Source organism: Babesia bigemina (genome assembly GCF_000981445.1).
Source record: "Babesia bigemina genome assembly Bbig001, chromosome : III".
Classification (NCBI taxonomy): domain Eukaryota; phylum Apicomplexa; class Aconoidasida; order Piroplasmida; family Babesiidae; genus Babesia; species Babesia bigemina.
Window position 1 is genome coordinate 2,536,882 of NC_027218.1, and position 27,357 is coordinate 2,564,238.

General features: G+C 46.3%; 8 protein-coding genes across 8 annotated transcripts; 3 read left to right on the forward strand and 5 right to left on the reverse strand.

The window, feature by feature from the left end:
- Nucleotides 1-947: 947 nt before the first annotated feature.
- On the forward strand, nt 948-5,431 carry BBBOND_0310230 (hypothetical protein; the record flags this gene model as incomplete). Its single annotated transcript, XM_012913852.1, has 3 exons — nt 948-980; nt 1,206-1,325; nt 1,385-5,431. The coding sequence occupies 3 exons, from the start codon at nt 948-950 to the stop codon at nt 5,429-5,431; spliced, it is 4,200 nt and encodes a 1,399-aa protein (XP_012769306.1).
- Nucleotides 5,432-6,428: 997 nt separating this feature from the next.
- Nucleotides 6,429-6,838, forward strand: BBBOND_0310240 (hypothetical protein; the record flags this gene model as incomplete). Its single annotated transcript, XM_012913853.1, is given in 2 exon segments — nt 6,429-6,578; nt 6,596-6,838. 2 exon segments carry the CDS (start codon nt 6,429-6,431, stop codon nt 6,836-6,838), a joined length of 393 nt encoding a protein of 130 aa, XP_012769307.1.
- A 584-nt stretch (nt 6,839-7,422) lies between these two features.
- BBBOND_0310250 (hypothetical protein) lies at nt 7,423-11,262 on the forward strand (the record flags this gene model as incomplete). The annotated part of the gene is made up of 1 exon (XM_012913854.1): nt 7,423-11,262. One exon carries the CDS (start codon nt 7,423-7,425, stop codon nt 11,260-11,262), a length of 3,840 nt encoding a protein of 1,279 aa, XP_012769308.1.
- Nucleotides 11,263-11,526: 264 nt separating this feature from the next.
- Nucleotides 11,527-11,739, reverse strand: BBBOND_0310260 (hypothetical protein; the record flags this gene model as incomplete). Its single annotated transcript, XM_012913855.1, has 1 exon — nt 11,527-11,739. One exon carries the CDS (start codon nt 11,737-11,739, stop codon nt 11,527-11,529), a length of 213 nt encoding a protein of 70 aa, XP_012769309.1.
- An 887-nt stretch (nt 11,740-12,626) lies between these two features.
- On the reverse strand, nt 12,627-13,481 carry BBBOND_0310270 (hypothetical protein; the record flags this gene model as incomplete). The annotated part of the gene is made up of 5 exons (XM_012913856.1): nt 12,627-13,008; nt 13,144-13,207; nt 13,266-13,290; nt 13,342-13,366; nt 13,444-13,481. 5 exons carry the CDS (start codon nt 13,479-13,481, stop codon nt 12,627-12,629), a joined length of 534 nt encoding a protein of 177 aa, XP_012769310.1.
- Nucleotides 13,482-14,165: 684 nt separating this feature from the next.
- Nucleotides 14,166-19,478, reverse strand: BBBOND_0310280 (hypothetical protein; the record flags this gene model as incomplete). The annotated part of the gene is made up of 1 exon (XM_012913857.1): nt 14,166-19,478. One exon carries the CDS (start codon nt 19,476-19,478, stop codon nt 14,166-14,168), a length of 5,313 nt encoding a protein of 1,770 aa, XP_012769311.1.
- A 1,561-nt stretch (nt 19,479-21,039) lies between these two features.
- BBBOND_0310290 (hypothetical protein) lies at nt 21,040-23,934 on the reverse strand (the record flags this gene model as incomplete). Its single annotated transcript, XM_012913858.1, has 1 exon — nt 21,040-23,934. The coding sequence occupies one exon, from the start codon at nt 23,932-23,934 to the stop codon at nt 21,040-21,042; it is 2,895 nt and encodes a 964-aa protein (XP_012769312.1).
- Nucleotides 23,935-24,581: 647 nt separating this feature from the next.
- BBBOND_0310300 (RHOMBOID-RELATED, putative) lies at nt 24,582-26,435 on the reverse strand (the record flags this gene model as incomplete). The annotated part of the gene is made up of 5 exons (XM_012913859.1): nt 24,582-24,803; nt 24,846-25,166; nt 25,345-25,605; nt 25,682-26,072; nt 26,197-26,435. The coding sequence occupies 5 exons, from the start codon at nt 26,433-26,435 to the stop codon at nt 24,582-24,584; spliced, it is 1,434 nt and encodes a 477-aa protein (XP_012769313.1).
- Nucleotides 26,436-27,357: the final 922 nt, after the last annotated feature.

The following is a 27,357-nucleotide window of genomic DNA, read 5'->3' on the forward strand; positions in this document are numbered from 1 at the left end:
CTGGCGTGTAATGCAAATAATATAGTGAGATGCATCAAGGCCTTGCCGTTAGTGGTGAGTTGCTGTGAATTGATTAGCTACGTCTGGCGTGGACGAATATAGCTGTTATTGGCGTGCACTTCACAATGACAACGTGCAATTATTGCTAGTTGTGCGGGAGTGGGTCGAGAATACTCACTGAACGAACTAATCGCGTATCCGTCTCTGCCACTGACGCCGACACAACGCACGATGCATTAGGCTGTGTTTCAGGTCGACCGCAGTAGTGTGGGTGACTAAGTACGACATAACACTTTTGTATTGCATTTCAATCACGCGAACATCTCCTATTGTAGGCTGCGGGTCCCACCTCGTGCTGTTGCCGAACGTCACTAGTGTCATCCATTATTGAAACCATCCTGTCTGGGTGGGCGGTTACTTACAAAGTTGTATTGTTCTCTGCTATCTATGCTATTCGTCACATAAGGCAGCGACTTGAAAATTGTCTGATAGTCAAATAACCTTCCTCTGTTATCCTTAGCCAAGTCACTGCTTCCTCCTCTTGCACTTCTCCGTCTCCATTAGGTTGTCCTTGTCTGTGATCCTACTTTTCCACCATTGTTAGTGTATTCTTCCTCTTATTAGAGACCGCTGTGCTTGGGCGGTTATGTTCCTCGGCCTCGTACGTTGACCTACATAATCCCTTGTTTCAATGGGCAAACACCTGGTCAATCATATTCTCAACTCATTCGGTCACCATTCATCCGAGTCCATTGCCGCCATTTTTTATCATCACAATTTATGTGTGCTGTCGTTGCGTCATGTTCGAAAACATCGCGCATTGAAGGTTTAATCCCTTAGGAAGGCTGCGCTGTGAATTATGTGTTGCTACTACATATACCAGAGCTTTATACCATGCAGCGGTTCACACGATTCCTGGCCGATAGTCCCACTATTGTGTAATGAATATGGTCTCCATTATATGGGCGGATTTGGTGCTAGTGGGTCTCATCTGTTATTGCTACGGAGCGTGAGAGGACTCGCTTTGAACCTTACAGCGCGGGTTGCATTACATTTTGCTATTACTTCGTGTCGTATAATAATGTAATGTATAAGGTAGGCATATGTTAGCATCCAGAGTGGATTAGAATTTCAAGCTGTTTGTACAGTGCAGATTTCGAAGCAGAGATAGACAATGCTTGTTTTGCCTTGAAATAGATATACAGCTTATATATGGTACCGCCATAATTAATGTAGTTGGGGACGCTGTGAAAAGTACACGCCAGCCGTCCACTGCGTATCACATTTTCGCAGCGGAGCCGGGGATTTGCAGCCCCGATTTGCTCGTCGGTTGTTTTTAGATGCGAATGAGGTGTTCTCACATATCTAAAATGTCGCTCCAAAGAAAATAACGGACTGTTCGGAGAATCTCTATGAGCCCATCGACTGGTTGATCCAGGTTAGGTATGGGAATGGTGACAGTGATGGTCTTGATGAGTTGGCAAAAGCTTTGAAAAAGTTGATTGAGGAGGCTATTGAGAAGGCTACTAAGTCCCTCCAAGCCGAAAAAGATAAACTTGAATGCCCTGTTAAGTATACTGGACATCCCTCTAACTGTGCCTATATTGATACGCTGATTGAGAAGGCTGGAAAATCTAAAAATCCAAATGGTCTTAATAAAGAACAACTTGTAAAAAACAAACAACACTGCCAGAATAACCATGAATACTATCGTTCCGATGCCCAGAAAAAAGCCTTGCAGGACATTAAAGAGCGTGAGACTCAACTCAAAGATCTTACTAATAAGCTTAGCATATTTACTGAAAATGGTCATCAAAAATGCACTGAGTTACTTAATAACCTCTGCTCTGGCCTCGAAACCTTCCTCGGCTTTAACCCTGAGACAAAAGGCTACGACGGCAGTGGCATTGTGTACTCTGACTTGGATAGGCTGTGTGATGCAGTGATGGGATTTTTGAGTGGTGTGCTTGGTGCGGTGAAAGATGATGAAGCAGTTAAAACGTACGATAATATGATGAGTAATAAGCTTGAAAAGGTACTAGAAGAGGTAAATAAAAAAATTGGCTCCGGGCGTGAAGGGCTTGCGGTGTCTGTCGCCGCGGTGAAGGAGTGGTTGGAGGGGTATGGGAATAAAGTAGATGAAAAAACAAATAATGTCATTACGAACTTAAAAACACTTAGAACTAACATAAATTTTAATATTAGTGAGCTTAGTAAATTAGATAATTTTGATATAGCTTGGCCCGTGTGGAGGGACACTGTGATCGGTAAGCTGAACGAAACGTTGCAGAATGCCACGTTGGCTATTGAGAAACTTGATAAACCATTGCAGGTTAAAATCCGAAACGAGTTCGATGAGATTACGTTACGCATTCATGAATTGGATAGGGGTGCAAAGAGCGATGAGAAGGAAATTGAGATGCTAGGAAGAAATGTTGAAACGCATCTTGAGGAGCTTTATAGAGACGTGGAACATAAGGCTTTTGAACTCGAAAGAAAGTGTATTCTGGGTATACAAAAATCGTTTAATGAGGATATTCAGGCGCCTATAAATATCGTTAGTGCGACATTGGAGGAGGTACGTAAAAAACTAAGTAGATGGGGGGAAAAGGCGCAGTTAATTGTAACGGCGGCAAGATACAAGGCGGAGCAAATATTAACAAAAATAGACAAGAATAAACATTCAAGCACGGAACATCAAAACGTCGTGTCGGCTGCAAATGCCTTGCACAAGAAAGCCGGTATACTTCTGAAGGCCATAGAGGATACTAGGAAGAAGGCAGCAGACGAAGTTACCGGAGCTCTCTCGGAAGTCGTGAAAACAAACAATGCTCTACGGTATGAGTTGAATGGAGTGAAAGAAAAAATTATGGAGAAAGTTAGAGATTATGTTAATCGGCAGTTGAAGGGGGTTGACCAACTTGATAAATTGGATAAGAAAGTGAAAGAGGGATTGGTGTCGCTGCAAAGCCATATTTTAGGTGATTTGAATACTTATTTTGAAGGTTTGGGGGAAACTATCATTACCGCTGCCACTTATGCAACAGATCCGTGGGGATCGGTGCCCAGGAAAGGGCTTCAGGCACTGGGTGATCAGCTCCGAGATACTGGACTAGGCACGTTACCAGATGTGCTCACTAAACTCGCCACTGAAAAAACGAATTCTGCTACCAAACTTTTTTCTAGTACTATAGAAAATTTACTAATGCATATTAAAGAAGCGTCGAACGGGCAATTTTCAGGTGGTGGCACCCTTACTAATCCCACATTCAAGGAGCTCACAGAAGCCATTACTAGCGGGTTAGAAGGAGCTATTAAAACCGAGGTCGCTAAGCACATTGGTGACGATGAGCTTGCGATTTCTCCAAAAATTGGCACCACTCTCATGAAGGAATTTGACGGGGGCGACAAGAAAGTCAAAACGTTGCTTGAAAGCGGTATAGAGGGTATGGTTACGGGAATTTTGGAAGAAAAGATTGGAAAGGGTGAAGATACGGATGACGGTAAAGTCACCATTACTAAAGCCAATTTCAGCAGCTATTACGATTGCATTAAACAAGATGGATTTACCGCCAAAACAATTCTATCCGGCAGTGCGAGTGAAGGAACATTGCCAGATAAGATTGGCAATATTAAGAGAATTGTGATTGCGGCATTATCTGTTAATGAAGGCACTAAACCCATAGACAGCACTGCTCTCAAGTCAGCCCTTGCAGCGTTCAATAGTAAGTTTGAAATTTTCACCGATACTATAAAGAAATGTGTTGTAAATGAACAGAGTATGCATGATATAGAGAAGAAAGGCGTTAAGGGTTTGCTCACCGATCTTAAGACCATGCTAACGGAAGATAGCGTTCAAAATCTTAATTATGATATTCAGTACGGCTTGACTAAACTTCAGAAAGATATAGACGGTATTCTCGGCACAAATGGCCGGGTCAACTCTGCGAACCTTGGAAAAATAATTGCCGCAGGCACTGAATTTCACGCGAAAAAAATTGACAAGCATCTCGCAGATTGCTTCTCCGACATTGCTGCATTTCTTGAAACGCGATGTGATTCTAAAATAAACTCAATAAAACATGAAGCTCTATATCGCCATCGCGATGCTACCAAACAGCAGTTGGAAATTTTGAATAGAGGTGTTAGGGACAGGGTTGACGATATCAAAAGTATTATTGACACTGATGTAAAAACCGGCGTTAAAGGTCTCATGAGATGGATGGGAGGAGAGTTGGATGCGTCTGGAGCTAAAAGTTCAACAAATAAGCTTGACGATCTAAAAACCACTGTAATGTCATCGGACAATATTTACGAAAAATTCAAAAAATTATCGGAATCATTTAGATATTACTTTGGTCTTATCTACAGGCATATTAAATATGAAGTCAACGACCCAACCAAACAGCTAAGCAAAATCAAAACCAACTTCGACAAATTACTTAATCATTTAAGTGCCTCAAATAGCACTAAAAAGTATAATTACGATAAAACTTTCGCTGATTTACTCTCCCACCTCTCCTCCTCCCTCGCCTCTCTCCAGCCCTCCGCCTTCGCCAACCCCCGGCACCCGGAGCTGCTCGATGCGGTCAAAAAGGGGCTGCAGGGGTTTGTCACGGAGATGGGGAGGGTGTATGTGAACAAGTACGAGGGAGCTCAGGCAATCAATTGGAACGAAAAAGAATCTTATGACAACGTTAATTTTGCGAAAATAACGCTAACTATAATTGACCTCCTGGAGCGTGATCTTGGTAAGCTGAAAGTAGATTGCTCCGTAAATACCAGGATGCAAACTAAAATTATTTTGAATAATTTGCTTGGTAAGTGGTTCCAGAATTGCGGTTTTAGAGTGTCGGCTGATGAAAGTAGGCAGATGAGTGAACTGCACCGGAAAAAAGGGACGTCGGACCTAAAAGCCATACTTATCGGCGGTTACAAACAACTTTACAACACCGACAAAAACAAGCCAGGCACGCTTCTGTATCATATTCACAACTACAGCAGCGTATGCCATCTCGCTATGCGTCCCAAACCGCAGCCCCCAACAACCATCAACGCAATGCTCCACTGGCTTGCCGGGCTGTATTGGAATCCAATGTATAGCAAAATAGAGAGCCATATCCCACAATGGTATGATGCGCTGACAGCGGGGTACAATCTAAAGGACGGCAACTTATCCGTTGCCGTTCCATCCAGGGCCACCATAAGTAAGAAAGGAACCATAAACCATACATTTGTCGGACAACCGCTTAACACGGTAACTAACCGCCCGTATCAGATACTGGTTCGCATCCTCGGCCATGGCCATGCGGGTGGCAGTTATGCCTGTGAATTGTTTACCAACCCGGACGATCTAGACTATCCAGGGAATGCTGGTGCGTGCTTCGATTTACTTGTAGAAGTATTGTTTAGAGTTTATCAACAAATATGATTACTGTATAAGCAATGCCTCGATGGCGAAAGCAGAAGCGCCTGGGCCGAGTGTTATTACGGCAAAGGTGTCGGCTGCTCAGATTGGCGATGCAACCATAACCAATGTTCCAAGCAAAAAAGCAATAGAATGGCTAACCAACACTGCGTTCAAAAGTACCAACCCAACACCTAACCCATAGTTCTGTCGACACGTTGAGATATTCTCACTTTGTCATGTTTAGTTGCGCGTTACTTGTGAGACGTGTCTACGTCATCCTGCCCACCCAGTGCAATGTGAAGCTGTGTTGTTGGCCATCAAGGTAGGCGATTGGCGATGGTCGTAGTCGGTTAGATGCTACGTTGTTGCGGAGCTACTAGTTGCAATGTCGGTAATGTGCGACACTACGCAGTGGATGCCGTTGGCATTTTTCGTGGTCAGTAGACGGCGTAGTTATGAGAGGGATGGTAACAGCGTAAATGACAAGCAGATTAACCAAACACTATGCCTATTTCACGGACTCATGATGAAACAAATATTATCGCATTTATGGGCGGCGGCAACGTTGTACGGTCCGTGATGGATGTAAGTGCCTGTGCAATTGTGATGACATTTGACCCGCATGCCACCGACAGGATACTGTCAACATGCGGTAACTAAGCGATACTTTAATGATAATAGCTGCACAACTGTGATTTAATTGACGGTGCTTTGGATGGCGGTCACCGGCTTGGTGATGGAGCCGATGGGAGACGGCCAGTATCCGAGACTGAGGTAAGCGGTTCATGAGAGGTTGGTGAGTGCGTTGCTTGAGTGATTGATATGTCTGCAGGTTGAGGGGACTGGGAGGGAGAGGGGAAGATGTCGGGGGGGAGGACGTACAGGCCAGGTGATGCTTGTACGGAGTGTAATATTGGATGTCAAAAATCAGTAGTATGTAATTGCTGTCCCTGGTGTTGCGAGAAATGTAAGACTAGCAATTGCTATGAATGTTGGTTTGATCACTATAAGCGCACTAATGGCCTGGAGTCTTACAAGTGCGAAACATGGAAATGTGAGAAACAATGTAAAGGCAAAGAAAAGACATGTCAATGTACATGTTGTCAACAGAAATGTAGAAATCAACAAGTTGACTCCTGCAAAGCCCCCGCTCCACGCTCTCTCTCTGGTTCCTCCGATTCTCAGCTTCAAGCCGCCAGTCAAGCGCAGTTGTCCGATCCTCCCACTGAAGAAAGTCTCACTGGTGTCCCTGGTACAGAAGCCTCCACACCTTTTTCCCCTGATCCCCAAGTCATCGCCGCCGTCGTCGTTGCCCTCATCGTCGCCATCATCCTGCTCGACCTGTGCATCTTCCGCTTTCCGGTGGGCCGCAACATCCGCGATTTCCTCGTCCGCAAGATACCCTTCTGCATCGCGTTCTACAGCTGATCTCAGCAATGTGTTAGCGCAATTTTCGTAATCCACATCCCACAGATCACCTAACTGGCAACTGACATCTAATGTTATAGACAGTAATGATTGCGTTGATGATCAATCAAATGAGCAGCGAGGTGACCTAGCAACTGACCAAAGTGCTGACTTAGTAGCTGACATGGTGACTGCGCTATCTTCTGAACACTCATACAAAAAACTGCAAAACCTTTACATTTCATCGCTAAATCCTCCTGGTTAACGCCCATCTCCAATCATGCTCCACCTTCTCACTCCAGCAGGGCTGGCTTGGCTTGTCGCCTCCCCTCCTCAGGTGAGTGGTATGTCTATAGGATTCTTGTTATGGTTGATGGATTTTGCAATATGGTTTAGGTGTGTCATTGTCTTAGTATGATGCGTATTGTTTTCACTGTCTTACTTCATAGCCTTTCCACCCAGTCCACTTAGTTGTCTGCCATGCTGTATTAAGAGGAGTCACCTTAGAGGTGTGGTCGCTCTAGTGTTTCCCAGTTCACGTGGTCCTGGAGACTGAAAGTGGCGGTTTGTAAGAGTGGATTAGAGGGTGATTGGCTGTGAAAAAGATGGCGGCTAAGGTTAGAGTTCCTGAGTTCAAGACTCTAAAGGAGTGCTTAGAGTTCTTGGAGTGGTTGAAAAATGACAGGGGAATGCAAGGTCAGGTTGCCAATCGGCTGGAAAGACTTCTTAAAGACAGATATAAGGAAGCAAAACAGGGTGGCATAGAAAACGCACTATCGCGATTCGTCGGACACGCTTCTGAATTTTATAAAAAATTGTGCACAAAAGCAAGCGCCACTTATAATAGTCATGTGAGCGCTACAACAGTCCTCAAGTCTCTCATCGTCTGTATCCCTAAATTGCTATCGGCGATATATTTTCTGCGGTACAAAGTTGACGCTAATTTCAAAGCACTTGGTGGCGGGGAATGGGCAGAGCAAGAGGTTGGTGTAGTTGCAATGTACGCTAGAATTCCTGCGCTATTGGAATCTAACGCCACCAAAATCGATAAATATCTCATTACGAAACACGGCTCTACGCAGTATGGTGTCATACCGGGGGGATTTGAGGCCATTGAGTTGAGAGCAGGTTTTAGGGGCGGCTATAACCCGGGTTCAGCTATGGCAAATGACCTGACGAAGATTTGTGAAAAAGAGAAGGCTCAGTTTTTTCGTGACGTTTTCGTCACTTCGGTGTTCGGCAATGATGGTGCCAACTCTGCGAACGTCGCCAACGCGGTTCGCCTGGTCGAGGATTTCGGTAGGATATTTGGAAACGTAACAAAGGATGACGATTTTAAAAGCCATTTGCAATCCAATCGTATGTGCATAGATTGGCAAGCATTAGAAGCACATTGTGCCAAACTGAAAACGTCACTTGAAAAAATCTTCAAGACCAATGGATTTTCGTTTACCGGCTATGGGAGGACAGTCGGCGAGGTTAAGAAGGAAAATGTTGCTAAGAAGATGGCAACTTGGCTTAAAAAACATTTGATCGAAATAAGAACAAATTTGGCACACATCAAACCTTTTGACAACAGGAAATATAAGCTTGATGATAGACGCTTACGGAAAGGTAACAAGCTGCCTGCCGAGTTTTCCCAAGCCTTTGTCGACTATTTCACCGAAAACTTTTTCCGGTACGGATTTACCTTTGGAAAGAATAAATATGAAATGAGTGACACGCCGTATCAGGATTTGCTTGAAAGTTGGAATGCTGCATTGGTTGAGCTTAAGAGAATGACAGGCGATTTAGATCAGTTGAAGACGATTTTGGATGGCAATCAGTGTCCAGATAGAAATAGGAATAAGCAGCCAAAGTCTAAACCTGAACCTAACCCTGAGCTTGAGCCTGCGCTTCTAGATGTGGATGACGATGAAAACGATCTTGAGTCTGAGTCTGACTTCGACGATCTTAATTCTGAATCTGAGGATGACGATATGCCTCCAACCAAAACCGAGGCCTCAAAGCTTTCCTCCACTACTAATGTAGACACAACACCTCAGAACAATAAATCTGAGGGAGCACAGAACCAGGGCAAGAAGGCGGAGGGAAATCAAAATCAAGGAAATGATCACAGTGTAGCAAATACTTCTATTTCACCGGTTTCACAGGCGGTACGAACTCAGAGTTCAAGTGTTCAAAGTCCAGACTCCGGGTCACCTGGTGCTACTGGTCCCAGTAGTGGTCCGGGCCCGGGTGGGCAGGCGGATGTTTCTGACGCTGGTCAACCAGGTGTCCAAAAGGCTCAGGCAAATGGAGACGCCAATGGTACGGCGTCCAATACTCCAGGTGCTGGTCCAGGTGGCAGTGGAACTGGAGGGAATGGGAAGTCTGATAATGGTCAGCAAACTAATGAATACCAGGAAGGTATAAATAGACTCAAAATACGACATGAGGAGAAGATGAAGGAAGCCCAAAAAAATATGGAACGCCTAGAAGATGCTATGCAGAAGTTGGCCGAAAAAAAGGCAGAGCGACAAAAAAAATTGGATGCTCAAGGCATGAACGCAGGATACCGGTCGTATTACGATCCTAAAGCTTCTGATAGACGTGCTCAGTATTTCACGGATTTGCAGATGACTCCTGTAATAATGGATGGTGCAGACGTTTCCAATGAAGCGTTGCGCAACCCGGGGATTGAATGGGAGCGAAATCATAGAGATGAATGGAAATTGGCAGAACAATTCCGAAAGGAGGCTGAGAAAAGAGAAAAACAAAAATTTAGGAGAAACCTAAGAGACACCCAAGAAAAAGTATTAAATCGACTTAAGGATTCATGGTTACACCAGGAGTTTCATGACGATGATATTGGCCACGTAGTACCTCATCGTTCTGCCGTGGACGACCGAACCATCATGAACCCTCCGCCGCCTAATATTTCGTTCAAAATCAGCAAACCATTTAACGCGAAAACGATATACGACGAGCAAAGTCTTACATTGCCTCATCCCAACATTGAATTAGAAATTGATAAAACATACGATAGAAGAAAGAAAATGAACACATACAATCAGAAGGTATTTTATACGGAAGGAGAAATTATTGAACCCAAGCCTCCGACAATTTCACCACCAATCATCGAAACAGGACCTTTCGGCTCAAAGGTGGCCGACCCTAACGTCGACACGTCTAAAATGTTACCTGATGATTTAATACCGAAATTGCCACCTGATACATTAGATGTTGAAATAATTCATCGATACATCCCACCACCAAATGACATTATTATTCCTGATATCCCTGATTATGTTCTTGCAGATTCTGCTGGTTCTCAAGTGCTCAATGATCATACCGCGCCTACAGCGCCCACAGATAAAGAGTATGATGGCAAAGGTATTCATTCAAAGAATGAAATAAAAACCGTAAACATTGGAGTGAATCCAGCTTTCGAAGTTATTGACGATGGTTTGGTAATTGGAAAAATAGATCCTCCATCTCAGCCCGTCGAAGCCGTCGACCTCCAAATCGACGTTCCCAAACCTACACTTCAGGACTCATCATATGACATAGACTTGGAATACGACCATCCACCTCTCCCCCAAATCGAACCAGTTGACCCAATAGGATCGGTGACACCCGCCATCAAAATAAATTTAGCACCACCAGAAGCATTACCAGACTTACCGAACAACACTGCCGCTGCGTATGTATATAGTCCATCTACTGTCGGAATGTGTATTTCATCCTGGACAACCTCGAAACCCACCGATCATCTTGACATCCCCGAGACGGAGCTGTCCCCATCGCAGGCGCCGCGCACAGTTCGGGATATGCTTACTTGGCTGGCGGGGCTTAGGAACCCAAAGCATCATAAGACTCTGAAACTATGTATTAATAGGGCATTTAATGGCTTACATAATGAGTCATCGGATCTTGCACTATCCATCAACCACACCAACATCAGACCCAATGATGTCTTCGACATACTCCAGCTTACCGCCATGTTTGCAGGTTCAGTGCTCACCGCCATTTCACCTACATGGAAAGCAAATGTGCCATCGAGAACTGTGAAGCCTCAGTCCTCCAATGAATCCCAAAAGCCTGATTGCTGCGCCCTCCTCTGCCAGCTGCGTGACTACGCGTACGCCTGCTGCCACCAGTTGGAGTTTCTGAAGGCGCAGTGTAATAGGGACAAACTAAGTGGTGGGTGGGGAAATTATGAGTACGGCAGTGACATCAAGACGCCATCTCCCCTCCAGGCGTTCCTGACCGACGGCTGGGACTCCACCTTCAAGACTCACCCCTTCGACCCTTGCAACCTGTGCCACAAGAGCCGCGTCAGGATGGGATTTAAGAGAGAGGATTTGCCTGAGACATCACAACTGGGAAGTGTCATTTCTACCATCCTCACTCCCAGCTGCGGCGGTGAGGAGCGTGACGCTCTAGTAAACACAAAATTGTAATTAAAGCTATATATGTGGGATGTTATTACCCTGTGATATATTGTGCTGCAGTGTTTATTATGGGTATAGGGGTGTGATCCGTATTGCCATGATGTCCAGCAAAACTATGATGCTGGGATAGCATCCTCGTACGGCCAATAGTCACCTAGCGCGCCGTGTGCACCAACGTTTAGAGCAGCTGTGGTAGTTAGTAGAAGTCATTAGATTAACGTGGAATGTCACATGACTACACGAAGACTACGTGAGCTGCGTGAGGCTATGAGACTATTGGTGTTTGGGCTTGGAATCACGGAATCCATCGCGTATTTGGTTTAATATCTCTCCAAGACTTACGTTGTATAGTCTACCCATGATGTAAAGGACCAAGACAAGGAGGGCCGAGAAACCAATGAAGCCGGCGAAAGCAATAGCAAGACCGATGCCCGCGCACGTAGCGCAACCCTTGCAATTATCTTGACCACAAAACGACTTACCCATCTTCCCTCAACTTATACGGAAATAAACCCTGCACAGCAATGAACAACGCACTTCAAGCCTAAAACACTTTTGGCAAACTGATGATATACAATGGAATTATCCTTTCCCCTACCATGCCATCCCCCTTTGCTGGGGCAACCGTAAATATAGACCTCACAACGCTGACATATCATGGACGTACCCTCCCGCATGCATTCATAAGACATCTTGATTGTGATGTAACAATACAGCAACCAAAAATGTAGTATCCACGAGAAGCGCCAAGTCTACCAAACATCTGCTTTGTTCAACCCTGGTTATTCTGATAAGTGACCAGCTCCCCTGAATTCCTAGTTTGTTGTTTCCGATCAGTACAATTCAGCCGCTAAGCACGCCACTATACAACATCTCTCAACCACATGCCACTTGCTAACCTAACAGATGGCCCACCACGTCACATGGTGCATCCCTCATCAGGTAAAGGCCTGGACTACCACCAAATCAGTTCAACTTTTCTCTTGAGATGAGGTCACTAACGCCAACAAATTAACCAACAAGACGCCATCTCAGCGAATTTCCATTATCTAAAAACTTGATAGGTTGGTGAGGCTGTGGTATCGTAGAGGGATGGGCGATGCGTGAGGCGCAAAATTTGCATCCGTTCTCAAAATCATTATTGCAAGCACCATCCTCCGTCTGTCTACGAAGCATAAGCTACAAACCGTCATTCATCATGAAAAGGACGGCGACGGCGGCGATGATGTAAGGGGCGGGGGTTATGTCTACCTCGCTGCTCATTTGATTGATCATCAACGCAATCATTACTGTCTATAACATTAGATGTCAGTTGCCAGTTAGGTGATCTGTGGGATGTGGATTACGAAAATTGCGCTAACAAATTGCTGGTATTAGCTGTAGAACGCGATGCAGAAGGGCATCTTGCGTACGAGGAAATCGCGAATGTTGCGGCCCACCGGAAAGCGGAAGATGCACAGGTCGAGCAGGATGATGGCGACGATGATGGCAACGATGACGGCGGCGATGGCTTGGGGGTCTGGGCGGAAAGGTGTGGAGGCTTTTGCATTAGGGTCTCCGGTTGAAGGCTGTTCACCGTGGAGAGCGTTGGTAACACCGGGGAGAGGGACGACACCGGAGGGAGCAGAAGACTCTGCACCGGTGGAAGGAAGAGAGACGGAGGCAGCAACTTCTGCACGTGTACGTTTTTCAAGACAACAGTTACATCCACAAATGTAAATGTCGCTACACGTTTTTCTTTGGGAGGCACATCCCCTGGGATGGCAATAACTGCTGCCTTGGTGATTTCGGAAATGCATTAAACATCCGTAGCATAGGCCACCCTTACATTTTGTGCAACACCAGCGACAGCAATTACAAAACTGAAACGTTTTACATCCATAAACACACTCTCCGCATGAAGTACCGTACCTGTACGTCCTCCCTCCCATCTTACCCTTCCCCTCCCACTCCACTCAAACAGCAAGCATATCAATAACCTAAGCAACGCACTCACCTACTAAAACACGTACCACTGCCGCGCCCAGTCCCCTCAGCCTGCAAACATGTCAATCACCTAGCAACGCACTCACCAACTGCAACACGTACCACTGCCGCTCCCAGTCCCCTCAACCTGCGAACATATAAATCACTTAAGCAACGCACTCACCAACCACTCATGAACACGCACCTAGCAACGCACTCACCAACCACTCATGAACACGCACGTCAGCAAGGACACTGACCATCTACCATCGGCGCCACGGTAGCAGCCAGATGATGACCATCCAGTGCACCGCCACTCACATCACAACTATGCAGCTATCACAACTGAAGTACAACCAAGATAAAGCATGTTGATACCATCCTGGCCGTGGCATGCAGGTCAACCTGTGCCAGTGGAGCAGTCACTCCAACCATCACAGACCGTTCAACGTTGGCAGTGCCTAGGACTGCTGTAACATTTCTGTCATAATGAGTGCCTAAGTGAACCACATTACTTAGTTATCGTGTTTCTCATTTGCACTATTACCATCAATGTCACAACCTCGCCGTCCATTGGCCATCACGTCACAGTCCCGGTGACACTGAATAGAGGCGCACGCGATGATACCATGTCAACCACTCATAACATACGATATAAGTGACTTAATGTGGTCCTATTCAGTGGCCTACGTTGATGACCAATCACCCAGTTTTACAGCACTGGCCACGTGAGATGCCGTAGACATCTCTCACAGGTAACTCACAACTCAGCTTACCGGACTCAGTCATATTTCAAGTGGACTGCACTAGCCAGGCTATGCCTGGAAGCAGTCAGGCTTTTCTCACATCACGGTGCCATAGATTCTGCGGTAACACAACTAACCACTAGTGCTGTAATGCGATCCATCACAAGGCAAGTAATGACTAGATGAATGAGGTAATGATCATTAAATAACAAGTTGACCAATAGGGTCCTCGTCGAAGTAGTCGACGTCTTTGTAAAGTGATAACATCTTCCGTCCTTTAGTGAGTAAGGCCTTGACGTCGATGTGGTGGGAAGCCTTGGTGCGAATAAGGTGTGATCGGATGTGGAGCACGTCCAGGCGGTACAGCATCGTGTTGGCGAAGATGAGTAATGCTGTGGACCACAGTGCGACGAGAGTGAAGATGAACGGCTCCCGGATGTTGTAGAGGAAATCGTCCATGGCAGTCATGAGTGATGCGATAGGCTTGCCGGTGATCACATCCTTAAGCTCACAAATGACATCTGAACATGTGAGTGACACCTGCGATCCCACCTCCGGCGGCGTGAACCCGTGAGTGTAGAGGAGGGGCAGGACATCTGGGCATGAGTGGAGGGATGAACACTTGATACTAACGTGCTTCTTGAGCTCGTAGTGCAATTTTTCAAGTGACTCCAACAGTCTGTCCGGCAGGTACACCGTCCAGCTGAGGTAGGTGTGGGCGAAGGCATGAGAGTACAGGGCGTAGGCCCGGTAGGTGATGGGCGAGCAGTGTGGAGGGCAGTTCTTATGGTCATCGCTGCATCCAAGCAGCATGGACAGGGTACGGGGATGTTCCTTGTCGTGGTTGTGGTTGTGGTTGTTTTTGGATATGACGTTGAGAGACTCGGAACCACGGATGCCCTTGACAGCTTGAAGGTCAGAGTTCTTGAGATGGTCCCAGTCGGGGCAGTCGGCATGTGACCTGGTGAGAGATGATCCCAGTGACAACAATTCATTTGAATACACATCATGAAGTGAATTACCGAAATGATGGAAGAACGACACAAGCTCCCCTGTCGTACGCGGTGTCCTCTTGGTGAGGCAGACAAGATATCTGCATAGCTTCTCGAGTGGGTCGTGATTCTGATAACACGCCCCAGTCAAAAAGTTGTAGATGTAAAATCCGTGCTTCGAATCATTACGAAAATTCTTTGCGACGAAACCCATTTTAATGCGGCTCCTTCGGCATACATCATTCCTCTGATACCAGTAGGTGGAGAGATCTGACTGGTCAGTGAGAAAACCTTGCAGCGGGGATGGATTACAGCCGTGACCTTGTAATTTCATGGGGTCTAATGGATCTTCGGTGCACTGCCGCGAATAAGATGCCTTTACATTTTTACCGTACTGGCAGTCACGCCATCCACCCTGGTGGGACTCCCTCCGGCACTGAGTGCGCAAAAACGATAACTGATGATAAGTGGCGTAGACGTAGCTCAGCAATTGGCATAGAAGCGTGTAGGGGTCTTCAGAGTAGTACATCAGTGGAGCGCCGTAGCGTTCATAATGCAACTTGTTAAGGTCAATGGGCACAGGCTCTTGGATACCTGCCAGCACGGAGCTCGCGTGGCCACAGGTCTCGGACAAAGCTTCGGTGACATCCTCCGATGAAATAGATTCTGGGGAAACATCTATTGATTCAGAACCCTCAAACGAATTCGCAAGGTGATTGATTAAATCGGCATATCCCAGGGCATGCGGCAAATCGCTGATCCAGCACAGCATCTCACGAAGAGTTCGGGGCGGCGGTATACTGTGATCAGTGCTAGGAACCTTTTTTGTGACCAACTCTGGGGAATACAGCTGACATATCGGTTCATCAATCATTACCCCTGGATGAGCTTCGATTTCTACCGGAGTGAGGGATTTCCGCGGAGGCTTTGTCTTGGGATCAGCAATGGGATCGCCTGTTGGTTCCGACGGCACAAAGGTCTCGAAAGCACTGTCTTGTGGAATGTAGACTGTTGGGATATGACTTGGTGTCTGTACAATTGGGGTGCCGAAAAAGTCGGTTGAATTTTCCATGGGTAGGACGTCAAGCTGCCCAGTGAGAGGAGGGATGACCTCCGGGAGTATCACGGGCGTACGTTCCGTGGTACGTTTCTGTTTTGTCAGATCAATGCCTTCAGGCTCAGAAGCAATGGCAGGAACGGAGAGTGGGTACGGCAGCGGCGGTAAGGGCGATATTTGCTTGGCCTCTTTTAATGGTTTGCCGGCCGGAATGCCAATGGCGGGGAGTAACGGAAGGGGCTTAGGTGGAATATTTGGAATGGGAATTATATCACCAGTGACTGCAAAGTCGTTTGAACGAATATATTTCTGTGCCTCCTGCATTCTCTTCAACTCAGAGTTAGCATTATTTTTCACAACTCTACCTACCATGTCTGCAGGTTGTGGGAATTCGATTTTATCACCTGACACGAACACGGCACCTTCATCCAAACGCTTAGCCGATTGCGTAATATCTCTTTGAATACCTGTAAGCATGTCACTTTTCTGCATCTCTTGCCATTGTGCCTGCGCAGATATCTCTTTCTGCAATATATGGTCAGATTCCTCCGGAATCTCTTCGCCGCTTAATTCGAAGGCCAATGAATCGTCAAAACCGTGTAGCACCTCTCCTTGAACGTCTAATGCCGCCAGTGGGTAACCACCTGCCATCAACGGCTTCTTAATATCGTCCTTATCTACACTCACAGCTTTTGTGATTTCTACGGAAATAGGTGGAGATGGGCGAGAGATGTCGACATTACCAACACGCATGTGACTTCTACTGTACAAACGATCCCTTATCGTACTCATTTTATTGTGTGATGCATTCATATTTTGTATGTCATTGAAAGACTGTAGCTTTAGATCAGGGGCTACGCTGACTGTGATCCCCGTTAACGCATCGAGATCATATGGAGGAAATTGTTGTGACTTAGGTTTAATAATGTTGCCACCAAGAACCGGTGTGGGTACATCAATCGCATCCACCTGTACGTCACCGCTTCTCAATGGATCGATGGGGTGATGTTGAGGACCAGGGTGGCGACTGTTAGAATGAGCTGGTAGTACGGCATTAGGATTGTCAGGCCTTGTTTGGCGTCTGGGAGGATGCGGCATTTGTGAATTTTGTTTTTGTATATTTCTCTCTACAGTCTTTTGAATGTCTTCATCACGCAATTTTTCGTTGACTTTGTCCCATACGGGGTCGGTTGTTTTAGGGTCATTAAAGTCATACTTCGGTACGCAGTACTCGGGGCCATCAGGCCATAGACTCATAAGTGACTTGCCTTCAGGGCACTTTTTCTGAATCTGAGAATTACCAGCCCCCTGATCCTTCCCTGCCGTCCCCGGTGAACTTACAGCTCCGCCAACCCCGCCGCCGCCACCTGAACCAGCACCCGAACCAGTGGTTGTCGTAGTAGTAGCGGTGGTGGGAGCTTGCGGTGTACCTCGACCATTTTGTTGAGTGGTGCTAGAACTAGGCCCCGTACCACCACTGGAACCGGGGACACCACCGTTACCAGCACCGGGAGCAGAGGCACCAGGTGTACCAGACCTCTCAGGTTGAACACTTGAAAGCTGAGTGGTAAGATTCTGTGGAGAGGTAGCAGGCTGTTGAGTTTTAAGACCACCGCCCTGCGTATCATTACCCCGCCCATTACCACCCGGTTGAACAGCTCCAGGAAGACCATGGCCACTACCGGTGCTAGGGACACCACCCGGAGCAGGGACAACAGATGACTGAGGGCGTGAACTTGTATCACTGGGAGTCTGAGGTTTCGGAGCTGGAGAGGCGGCAGCCTTTTGACCCGGAGCACCACCGCCATTTGAACTCCCACTCCCGCCACCTGACTGACCAGGGGAGCCAGTGCCTGCAGGATGACCGGTGGGAGAGGCTGGAGATGGATGCACTGGTTGCGGTGAAGAAGGCTGTTGCGGTGACACTGTATTTTTTAGTGTAGATGTTGTAGACGTGGTACTATCAGGCCCTTTATTTCCTCTCCCACCTTGAGGCCCTGCCGGCCCTGGAGCTCCTGCACTACCGATAGGCGGAGATGGAGAAGTTGTGGTAGTTGATGAAGTTGGAGGCTTTCCTCCACTTTGACCTCTATTTTGATTTTGAGATGCATTATTACTGCTTTTTGGGTTCTGCTGTCCATTCCCTGTAGTGCCTTGATTTGGAGCTCCGTTGGCTTTTTTACCCTGAGGTGACTTAGCTTTTGTTGTAGTGGATTTAGTTTCAGTTGGAGGCGACGATTTATTCTCCGGTATAACTTGTTTGGGGGAGTTGGGGAGCTTGGCAGACGGAACCGCTGGTTCTGGTGGAGGCCTCACTGGGCACGAAACTCTATACTCACCTTCCAAAATTTTTTTAAGTTTGGCCAAACCATCACCCTCTTTCTTAAGCTCACCAATGACAGTGTTCCAATCGTTTTTCAAAGTTTCCACATCCTTGCTCTGAGCTGTGTAACGATGATCGCTAAAAAACGTGAATCCGTAGGGGAAAAGATTGTGGGTGAAATATCCCCCCAGATCCCCGTAATACGGTTTAATTCCCTCCAAGGTTCTCTTCACGTTGTCGAGATTTATCCGAAACCAATTTGCCGTTTCTTTTGCAAATATCGCTTCGTTAAGCTTTCTAGATTCTGGCGACTGTCCGGTGTGGTCAAAGCGTTTCTTGGTGAACATCCTCCCAAATTGTCTTTGAAGATGTGCGCAATGCTTTATTAAGTCCTGCCAACATATAGGTTTGCCGGGTGATTCTACATTGTTTCTAAAACTTTCATCTTTTTGTTTTACAATCCCGCAAAACGTCCCCACCAATGCAACGGCGTTACCAGCGTTAACCTTATGTATGCCAGCAGTGGACAACGTAGAAGTGACAAAGATATCGCTGAAAAAATTGTGCATGTTGCGATATTTGTTCAAAATGTTCTCAAGGCCCACAGCCATGTTATAACCCTGGTAGTAACCACTGGCTTTGTTGTATTTTATGTCTCCATACGCGAAGCCTCCGGGCATCATACCGCCGTATTTTGTTTCGTTGGATTGTGCTTGGAGATACTTGTCAAGATCACCGCCATAGTCACCCGCCCAAGACGCCGATCCACCAGGCCAGTCGTGTTTCCACCCGCCGCCGCCGAGTTTATCGAAAGTCGGATTTACGCAGTACCATAGATAATACATAGCGGCGAGGAATTTGGGGAGACATTCCAACAGAGTGTTGACAATGTCATTGGGGTTTTGGTTGCGATATTTGCCCGCGTCCGGATTGTAGCATAATCTCGTATAAAAAGCCGACACGTTATTGAGAAAGTGATTTAATGACTGTTTTATGTCATGTTCTGTGTTTTTACCCTTATAATAATTCTTAATACGCCCGTGCAGCACAGTTGCCACCTGGGCCCGCATATTAGCATCCTGCCTCAACCACTCCAGGAACTGGAGACACTCCTTAAGAGTGTTCAGTTGTATATTCGCCATTTCTATTACTTCAAACTACACGCTAAGCGCCTGCAAACTTCCATATCATGTGAACCAGGAAATACTCGTGTGAGCACACCGCTCAGGTGACGCTGTCTGGAAATACAGGATACTCAAACACGTGCGCGACATGTAAATGCTACAAAGTGATTAGTTTATTAACTACATGACGCATTATATTACAACAGTAAAAGACTCATCGTGCCCTCTCAAAACCCACTAGACAGGGCGATTATATTATAAACATCCCACCTACCTGTGTAGGCAAGATTGTGACAAGCCCAGGAGTCCGGAGACACCGGATCCTGACGCACGTTGACGTCTGGGACACAACTATCAGATGGCATACCCATGAGTTGTCCGAGTGAAGGTCTGGGCAACAGTCGTGGCCCAGCATTGTGACGCCGCCAAGCCGTATCCTCCAGGCACTAGGGGAGCACCCAGGTATCCGTCATTAACCACTCCGGCAGGATATCACAACGGCGCGTTTCTCACCACAGAAACGCCACACCCAGCCAGTCATAGTTAGACTGATGAGCCTACCCCACATATATGTCTACATTATGATTTGGATGTTGTAAACTTAACCATGGAGTAATGCGTCGTATTCGTTACCGTCACAACTACAACATGTCTCGAGAGCCACACTGCCATATTCTATAACGCTATACACTTTACTCATCCCCACCTATTGTGGGCTTTAAAACATCTACCTACCAACGCTTCGCCCTTCGATTAACCACTTAGCTCCAATAATTGGCACTCGATCTCATGTATCATCATCGTCTCTATATAGTCACTATTAAAGCGCAAAACTACTTAAGTTTATGTAAGGTCTAGTGTCCCAGCCTTGATATCAGTCACCCGATGCAGCTGAGATTTGCCGAACGCCCTTCACCGACATCCAGAACTCATCCCCTTTCCAACACGATTATCATCGCATTACTTATTAACATCTCAACATGAGCAATCATATGTTTTGTTGTTGCCCATCCCATCAATCTGTGGGCTGTTACCGAGTTGGGTTGCTCCTATAGTCGCAGTTTGCATTTACCAATGTGACTTACTGCAACATTACATAACATTTCATCAAGTCTATCGTGAGCACATGACGATGAGTTAAGGCAGTAGGCGTCTGTCTCGCAACCCATTGTTCGACGCAGCAAGGCGGCTAGTGGTGGTTGCTTGTTAACATTTGTGAAATGAGTGGCATCCATCGCTAAGCACCAGTTATTACTCGTTTCTACGTATTAAGGAAGTCGTCGGTTTTTGGAATTTTGATCATACATGGAAACGATAGTAGCCCACCTTCCCGGTTTACCACAGTAGAAAGTGTATAACGAAGAAGTGAGATGTATTTTCATTTCAATCTAGTAACCAGCCATTATGTTTTACACAGAAGTTATAAAGACTAAAAAGTGCTATTGGATTTGCAACTACAGTAATTTCAACAAAAACCTATGATGCCAGTGAAGAGACAAACCAACATAACGACCAACATGAACTGACAATTAAAGTGTATAATTGCAAAACGAGTTACCAAAATGTGAGTTAAGCATTACTAGGCGTAGTAGTTGTCAATCTGGATGGTGGAGAGAACAATACCCTTGATAGTGACACATCGGCACTCCAAGGGCGGCGTTTCGCGCAGCGCTTCTCCGGGTCCCATCTGCGAACCGTCGAACCGCAAGGTAACGAAGTGGTTGGAATGTGACGCTACTAACGAATTGCTGATGTTGTTTACGTTGGTCACGTCTCCGTTCACGTAAACTTGGTTAAAGCAATTGGGTGGGTCCAGGACGTAGGGTGCTGGGCAGTAGAATGCTGCCTCGCCCCCAGCCTGTAGGTCTATCCTGCAGCCGATTTCTTGTCCGTTCTCATCGTAGATTTTGGGTGTCTCAGGCTTGAACAACTCATCTGATTCATAGGTGACACCGCAGCCTTGCATGTAGGGGTCCGTGGTCTTGATGTTAACGTGTACTAGGCTCCACGCATATTGTTTTGGCGATTCTTCGACCTGCAAATTACGTTCTACAGAGGTGTTTGAGGTGGACGCATTGCCAGTGGTGGCGGACTCCCCAGATGGTTTAAGTGTTTTGCCGCAGACGAATGTCAACGGAGCGTGGTCCTTGTGGACAGAATCTTTGGAGATCAGAATGGCGCTTCCAATAGTTTCTATTCTTAACGATTTATATGCCGTTAAGTGGGTGTAGTTGGTGATTCGTAAACTGCCCGAAGAAGTGGCCATCGAATCTGTGTATCTCATACGAAGAAGTCCAACTCCATCTCCTGCTGGCTCAATGGCATAATGAAATTCTGCAGTTTGTTCTGGGAGCCATATCGTTGCCATATCGTCATCATCTGTTCCAAGGACGAAAGGGTCATATTGCAAAGACGCTGCGGAATCAATGCCACAATGTAGGTTCAAGGTTTCCCCAACGCGCATTGCAATAGACTCCTGGGGTATATCTTGTATCTTGACACATATTGGCGCTGTTGGTACCTCAACTAACGCTTGTGTATCCGGCCAAACTATCCATATGAATGGGAGTGAGGTGTGAAGTGCGCTTTGGCTATTAATTCCGTAGGTATAGTGCTTTTGATGGTCATACTCTAAAATGATCCTGGAGGTTTCGTATCCACGTTGATCAACACAGACACATGCATGGATTACGGGATTTTCGTTGCGAAATTCAAAATCCAATACCTTAAATCCTTGCATGGGATATGGTGTTACATTGCGAAGGGATCCAGGAAATGGCACAATTTGATTGGAGTAGAGATCATATGCCACGTTGTCACAGTTGTTTGGTAACAGCTCTTCATTTTGTCTGCAGCGAATGCCAGCTCGCAAACTTCCCCACTTGAGACGAAACGCACACTCATAAATGCCCCCTATACCGTTCCCCATCGAACTAGTATAACAATAATCCTTGCTAAAATTGTGATCGAAGAGATTTGTTTGTTCTCGGTCGCAACCCGTAATTGTGTACTGATGAGTAAACGCAAAGGATACATTCACGATTGCGCGAATCATATCAAAGAGAGCCATGTGTTTGTATATCAACGACCAATTAAAATGGAATGAATTTATACCTCTTATTAGAGCGAGAGGTTTGCCCGCATGGTACTTCAGCTTCACCTCTCCCCGGAACATTTGTGAAACATCCAGATCGAGGGCATCTCCAGCAAGGGTTTCATGGTACAAGACTTCCTCGTAAGCATCAACATCATACTGTGAGCTCAGTTGTCGCAGCCTAAGCAAGTCCGTAGGAAAGAAGTCTGTCTTGAATGTAAACTTAGGAATATTATGAATTAATGAGGTAGCCGCACAATGAGCGCTACGAGAATCCCAATAGACACCCTTTACTGGGAACTTTATGGTCAACGTACTGCCAGGGTGTAGTACAACGGAACACCAAGGGCCAGTTACTGGGTGCCATCGATTGAGGCATATCATGTTTGCGATGTCACAGACGTATTCGCTTTTCGCACGGATCTCAATGGTAGCCTTCACTTGATCTGTTTCGTGATCTTTACACCAACATTTACCATTGAAAGGTGGCAGTGCTAATTGATTGAAATATTCGGCTATTATCCAGGGTTTGCTGTTGTAAAAATTCCAGTATGCGTATGGTTCAGGGGCATCCACAACCTCTCCATTATGGTCGATGAGTGATCTCATGCAATCAGAAGGTTCAATCCTGCCTTCGCAAACAAATCCGATAGGGAGTTTTGACATAGGATCCGCCACACATGAACGAACACCGGTGATAGGGTCCACAGTGACCTCACTGTCCAAAGAAAAGAGTGGAGAGGGACGGCTGCCACACCCTTGAAGAGGCAGATGTCGATTCAACCGATTCAAAGTAAGAACACCCAAACCTCGAGCTGTATGAGCACTTTGATGAGTGAGCGGCGTGGAGTCATCCCATGGGAACGTTAGCATCTGGGTTTGGCCATCGAAGCGGTGGCGGTTAAGGTGAAGATAAAGCTGTATTGCTTCAGTCAAAATAAAATCTTGAGGCCCGCAAATGAATATCAGACGGTGTTCGGTAATGGCAATCAAATCGTTGGCTGACGTGTTTAAATGCAACTTCGTTTGAGAAACGTCTGGTTCGAACCATATTATTGGAGTGTGGGCTTCAGAGCGCACGACATCCGAAATGGCAACGGACTTGAACTTGCGATTTTCATTGACATAAGCGTTAAGATGAACGTCCTGATCAACGGTTTGTTGCGGATGCCAGATGTAATTCGTGTCATCTACGCTGCTCGGGCAGATGGCGGTTACTGGGCCAGAGTAGTCGATGTCCATTTGACACGTTACGAGAGCGTGTCTGGCAAGTAAATCATCCGGATATGCGAAATCACATATCAATGCATTGACACATTTAATCCAATTCAGAAGCATTGCGCATAGTGTCAACGTGCGCTTCAAGCGAGAGGGTCCCATGGTGATTGATGGCGTTGTCTGTTTCGGGGAGCACAATTCATATAATTGCAGCTGACTTCTTAAATATACAGTTCGAACTGATCAAATGTAATAAAACTTTACCACATGTTGATAACGAGTAATTTTTGTGATTGCAAATTACGGTTTTTCCGAGGATAGTAGCAGCCGTCTGGTTAGCTGAGAATTTTCCTCAGTAGTTGTAATCGCGAGAATTGATGAATAGACCAGACATATGTAACAACACAGTCCACACATTGAATGTTTTAAATATTTCGGTTCATAATTTACAACATACTGGTAACGGAAAGGTCATGGTATCAGTCCATCGGACGTATTTGTCGCGTACCGCTGGAGTGCTACCGTCACATTTGTGTATATCGGTATAGAGAAGCAATCAGCTGTCGTTAATACTGATATAATAATTAGTCTGTCCACCGTCGCTACTGCAGAATGCGCAGAGCCCCTTTCGACATACATAACCAATAATTCAAAGACAGGCGATGCCTCGTGCGCTTTTCGTTTTCATAACCTGCGGCTACAGAGCCGGGTCCAGGCACGCAAAGAGGCAAGCTATAGGTGCAGCCGATCACCGCACGTTAGGCAAATAGGTTGGGCAGAGATTACATTAACGCAAGGGGTTTAAAGAGCTACAATTCCACGCAGTAGCGTTCAGCGTATTCTATAGAACTAAAACAGAAGTATCTCCCCTTCAAAAACTCAACTTGAAGTGCTTGGTATGCATTAGTTGCATCTCTTTTGATGTAACAGCAAGTGCACGCACTGCTGAATATACCCGTCATGTTTGTGATTACGCTTGTATATGTAGATTCATCGTACAATCCCAGGAATAGGAATAGCGCCATAAATGCCTGTATATGTTTGTGGGATGAGACTAACTGTAATTGACCAACCATAATGGTGAGCGCTGTGACCCTAGTAATGATGTCGCGACGCCTCATGCGATGTGGACCGAATGGATAAATTCCCATTATATGTTTGATGCAACCCCAATGCCGCTCGTTGGCCTTGGCTTCGGACTCGTATTGGAACCTGGCAAGTGCTTCACTTTGGCTCGATTTGGCAATAGCGCGAATGTACTGTGCCTTCTTGGCATCACTCATCCATCTAGAGAAGTACCTTATCACAAAACGCTGATAAGGAACACCTCTGTCAAAAAGAGCCACCGATTTGATGGTCGCAAAACCGTATAGGAGACCGAAAATGTACCCGCCCTGTGAACCATGTGGATAGTGTTACGCATGTACACAATTCACGCAATATCAGTAACGCATCCAAGAAAACCGGTCGGAAGCAGCATTATCATATGGATTTGTACCGATTATTCCCAACTTGGGCAAATAAAATAAGCGCAGTAAGCATTCACTAAATCGTCTAGAGGAATGAACGTACCACATGGATGTGAGCGCTGACAGTTTTGTCCATAGCAGCGAAATCCACCACGAAAATCGTCAGACTTAGGAATAGAATGAGTTCGGGGGAGCCCATGGCATACCAATGCTCCACGCAATATGGCACTATTGCACCAATGAACCCTAACTGTATTCCCGAAGAACCGACCTGCTTGAGGCAGGGCACGAACACCACGCCAACCAGGTACCCACCGTAACCTGTAACGAGGTACCCTACCAGCGTACGGAGGAATCCCCACTCCTGAACATGAATCGTGTTCTGTTACCGCACGGGGCGACATGCATTGATACAGTCATTTCATGATGACGCAACTAACCGGCTCAATGACGTAAAATATGATGACCTGTGCCACAGAGTTATTCAATAGATGGAGCCATCCACCGTGCAGCGCGATTGCGGTAAACATCCGGAACCACTCGCCGTAGTGCCTTATATAGTTGGTATCTGCGCAACCCAGAATGTTCAGCGTGCGCCATTTGGGCCCGTAATACGCGGAAAATGAGGCATTGAGCTCAAGGGCACCTATGGACGGGTAACCGTTGTCCTCGCCGTTGGAGTAGAAGCTGATGCTGTCTGCCGCGCTGTTGGTATTGTGCTCACAGGCGCTGTACCCCAGCGGTGAGTAATATGGCGCGTTTATGTCCGTAAGACTGTAATCAACGCGCCCTATACACCTACCATGGAACGTTGTTTTGTTTATGACGAGGCTGCAAATTTAATACAGATGCGAACATTCATCATCACATATGTCCACAGATGAAAAATCAACGACCCTATGAACAATAATCCACGATTGGCACATTTGACAACACAGGTGCATCGAAAACCAACCTGAACAAAAATACTACGATATAGATAACAAGGGAGCTCTTAAGTATGGCAAAACTCCCCGTTTTGGGGTCTCCAGATGGTTCCTTTCTAATGCAATGCCTAACACTCTTCGCAATGTTATCTAAGCGCGTATACAGCGCCTCCACACAGTTTGGCATGCAATTACTCCATCCCATTCTTGTACGGATCGCTGCTTGTTGGCGCCTCTGCTCCGTATCCCACGTTTGAGAATCCGCCATTATGCAATTGCACCGAGTCACAGATCGTTCGCAGATGTGCAATTCAACGGCAGTCACCGCATCACGCGATTATCGCGACATAATTCCTGGGATGTGAATCAACATTTACCCACGCTCAACGGTAGTGACATTTTTACACGGTTCGATGGCTCATCAGCGATGCTGAAATCACGTTTCTAGCATACGCGATCGATTCAACGTACGGGCTACGCGTTGATTCTATCCCACGTCTAAAGATCCATATTTGACTCAGGGTAAAATGCGCAAAAGTTTTTTGTGCTTCGCCGTATGTCGTTGCATTTGGGTATTGACAGATAATTCTTCTAATCTCGTAATTATATCTACGTTGTTATGCAACATTTATACTAGTTCCGCACCCGAAGATACCAACGTAGGATAGTTATCTTGTGTAGGGGTCCGCCACGTCTACTTCCCAGCCTCCGTGTTTCCATCTGCCTATTGCGCGGGTTTGCCTCTTTGCGTGCCTGGACCCGGCTCTGTAGCCGCAAGTTATGAAAACGAAAAGCGCACGAGACATCGCCTGTCCGTAAATTATTGGCAATGTATATGTCGGAAGGGACTCTGCGCAATCTGCAGTAACGGCGGTTGACAGGCTAATAATTGCCCTAGCCTCAACGACGCAACATTGTTTTCCTACACCGATCTACACGACTGCGACGGTAGATTTTGTGCTTGATGCTTATGCTGATCCTTACAAGTATGAGACATCCCACAAAGGCCTAGAGGTTAACTATCTCCAACCTCGAGGTGTACACCGTTACTTGTGAACCCCTTTCATTGGTCGTCTCACAGTGTTGTTACGCAACCTATATTTACGGCGTAAACGATTTATAATCCTGCGCAGGTTGTTCCACAAATCAGCTTCAATCTAACTCCAAGAATACGTGCTGTATAACTACGC